At 38.5% G+C, this 2,813-nt stretch overlaps 1 protein-coding gene across 1 annotated transcript in view; it reads right to left on the bottom strand.

The window, feature by feature from the left end:
* The window catches only part of LOC107653186 (serine/threonine-protein kinase 32C-like), a 74,695-nt gene extending 72,161 nt beyond the window's left edge, over positions 1 to 2,534 (bottom strand). Inside the window, exon 1 of the mRNA XM_016439851.1 lies at positions 2,237 to 2,534. Within this exon, the coding sequence (XP_016295337.1) occupies positions 2,237 to 2,321 (85 nt within the window). The 5' untranslated portion in view covers positions 2,322 to 2,534. The remainder of the gene's footprint in view (positions 1 to 2,236) is intronic.
* Positions 2,535 to 2,813: the final 279 nt, after the last annotated feature.

The raw sequence follows: 2,813 nt of genomic DNA, 5'->3' as shown, positions 1-2,813 counted from the left end.
CCACTGATCTCTGACAATCTGATGGACTCTCCCACTCCCCCCTCCCAAATACACACACACACTGTCACTTTAATCATTCTGAATAAGCTCTTTTGCACTACAATCATTATATCTGCACTGTTGTTTACTTCACTGGTTTGCACTCTATCTGCCATGCGCCTTGTGCTGCTTTATATATTTTTTTACATTTTACCTTATTTGTATAATTGTATAGTTGTATTTTATATTTAAATCTGTATCTATCTGTATTTATGTTCTACTGTTAGTGTTATCTGTATGCACCAAGGGTCTGAGAGTAACGTAATTTCAATTCTGTGTGTATGTGCTGTACATGTGGAAGAATTGACAATAAAGCAGACTTGACTTGACTTGACTTGATAATAACACTTCCTCCAGTAAAAAAAGTGTTCTGGTGTGAAACAGGAGAGAAATCTGCACAGATCAAGCAGCGTTTAAACAGCTCTAAACACTTATGTGGCTGGATTTTGATGTGAGAGACAACAGCAGATGCATTTTTGTCACTGGAGGAAGCGTTATTATGGATTATAGACTCAATGTATTTTAGTTAAAAACGTCTTAATGCTGGATTTGTTCCAGCTTTTGTCTTCTCCAGATGTTAACTGATGGACTGGAGTGCTGTGGATTACTTGTGGATTATTGTGATGTTTTTATCAGCTGTTTGGACTCTCATTCTGACGGCACCCATTCACTGCAGAGCATCCATTGCTGAGACACTGATGCAATGCTACATTTCTACAAACCTGATGAAGAAACAAACTCATCCTGATCTTGGATGAGCACATTTTCATTTTTGGGTGAACTATTCCTTTAACAGAATGTTCTTCCATCAGCTCTTTCTTTCTTGTCTGAATGTACAGCCAACATAACCTTCAAATGTCAAGGATGTCAAGCAAAAGGCTTTGTGAGTCCAACATTTTTAACATTTCTCTCCTTTGAACGTCCATCTGAAGCAGTGTTCATCAATAAAACCCGTCAGACTGACACAGAACAACCCATGCAATGCACAGTCCCGTCCTGAACTCAACTCATTATCCTGCACATAATTGTAATTATTTTCACATTCATTAGTGCAGTGATTTTTGCACAGCATCGAGTCCATACTGTATCTAAATGGGTCATTACGCATCCCCCTCCAGTCACATCAAATGATTACAGAACTGACCTCATTTCTCACTTTTCTGACCTATGACAACAGGTTTCATCTTTAAATGTCACATAACTCACTCAGCAAACACATGTTCAGTCACCATTCAACTGCCTGTTCTGATAAAGCAGTGTAATTTCCCTGGATTTCCATAATCCTCACTAATTATCCAATTAAACAGCAAATGATTTAATTGGCAGGTTTTGCTCCAACAGTCTGCGTTCCAGCTGATCTCTTCAGTCACATTGTTACAGGAATTGGATTTGAAATGTAATACGCCTTAACGAGGCAGAAAACAAAAAGTGGAAGATTTTGCATTGCTTACCCATATGACAAAAATTTTCTTTTTTTCTCTCGCTAAAATATAGTTTAAATATATGTTGTAAACAGTGAAGCTCAATGAAATACATTTTCAACCTTCATATACCAAAATACATTTCTAAATGTATTTCAGGGGCAAGAAAATACATTTCCAATCTTACAGCAGCCTACATTTAGGCTGAATGCAAATGTGAATATCCTACTAGAGATCAAAAATAGATTTATAATGATTGAAAAATGTTTGTATCGTATTTTTTGGCTTTATTTTGAAATATATTCAAAAGTATATCTGAAAAGATACATATTTTTTTTGCTGTATGGAAATTTTGCCTTTCATTTTGAGAAAGACATGGGCTATATTCACAATCATGAGCTCAGATTCTTCTGTATTTCTAGCATACTACATTTTTAAACATACGGTACTCAGATGATGCGAGTAAAAGTGAACTTAAATGAAGAATAATGCGTGTTTTACTGTCAAAGACCACTAACAAAACCACCTGGAAATATAATTTGCACATAACTGAGGAGGAAACTAGAAAATAAATAATTCTGAACCTGTATAAATCTGCCTTCATCGTTTTTATAAACCCAAGCACTCACCAGGTCATCTAGAAAAGCTCATCTAAATGCACTGATACCCTACACATCAGATTCACTGTGTAACATCATGTGGTGAACGCACTGTCTGGTGTTAGGAGTTTGTGAAGTAAACTGCTGTCTGATGTTGATGTGCAGTGTGATCCTCACCATCCTCTTTGTCGTCGAACACTGGTCTCTTGGATGAACTGTTCGCTGCTCCCATCCTCTTCTTCCACTTGCCCCAGTGAAACATTGATGCTCTGCTCTCATTCCTTTCAGCGCGACGCAAACTGATGCTGGATGCCTCTAAAACACGAGCATCTCTGACAAACGCCTGCGATCCGCGGGGATGACCTGACGCGATCTGCGCTCCCGAAACAACAAACCAAGAGACTCACACACGCAACCAAACCACGAGCTGCTCTCTACAGCAGCAGCAGCGACTATATGAACCTCCTCCCCTCACTCGCGCACTCTAGCGACTGTCGGATCACTCACCGGAGCGCTTCAGGTGTGACAACGGCTTTATCCGAGTGAAAAATATATGTAATATTAGTCTCCTTTAGTGTGCTATGCGACATCAAAATCAATAAAAGAAAGAAAACAGGTTATTATCTTTATTATTATTATTATTATTATGATCCCACCTACCTCCCCAGATAGCACACATACAAGATCGCTTCATCTGGAAAGCATCTGCTGTGTACAAACCTCTGAGAGACGTCTAAAAGATGTCAGTTTTCAA

Source organism: Sinocyclocheilus anshuiensis, unplaced genomic scaffold, assembly GCF_001515605.1.
Source record: "Sinocyclocheilus anshuiensis isolate Anshui unplaced genomic scaffold, SAMN03320099.WGS_v1.1 scaffold2700, whole genome shotgun sequence".
NCBI classification, from domain to species: Eukaryota; Metazoa; Chordata; class Actinopteri; order Cypriniformes; family Cyprinidae; genus Sinocyclocheilus; species Sinocyclocheilus anshuiensis.
Note: the sequence above shows the minus strand (reverse complement) of the source record. Positions and strands in the feature narration are given on the sequence as shown.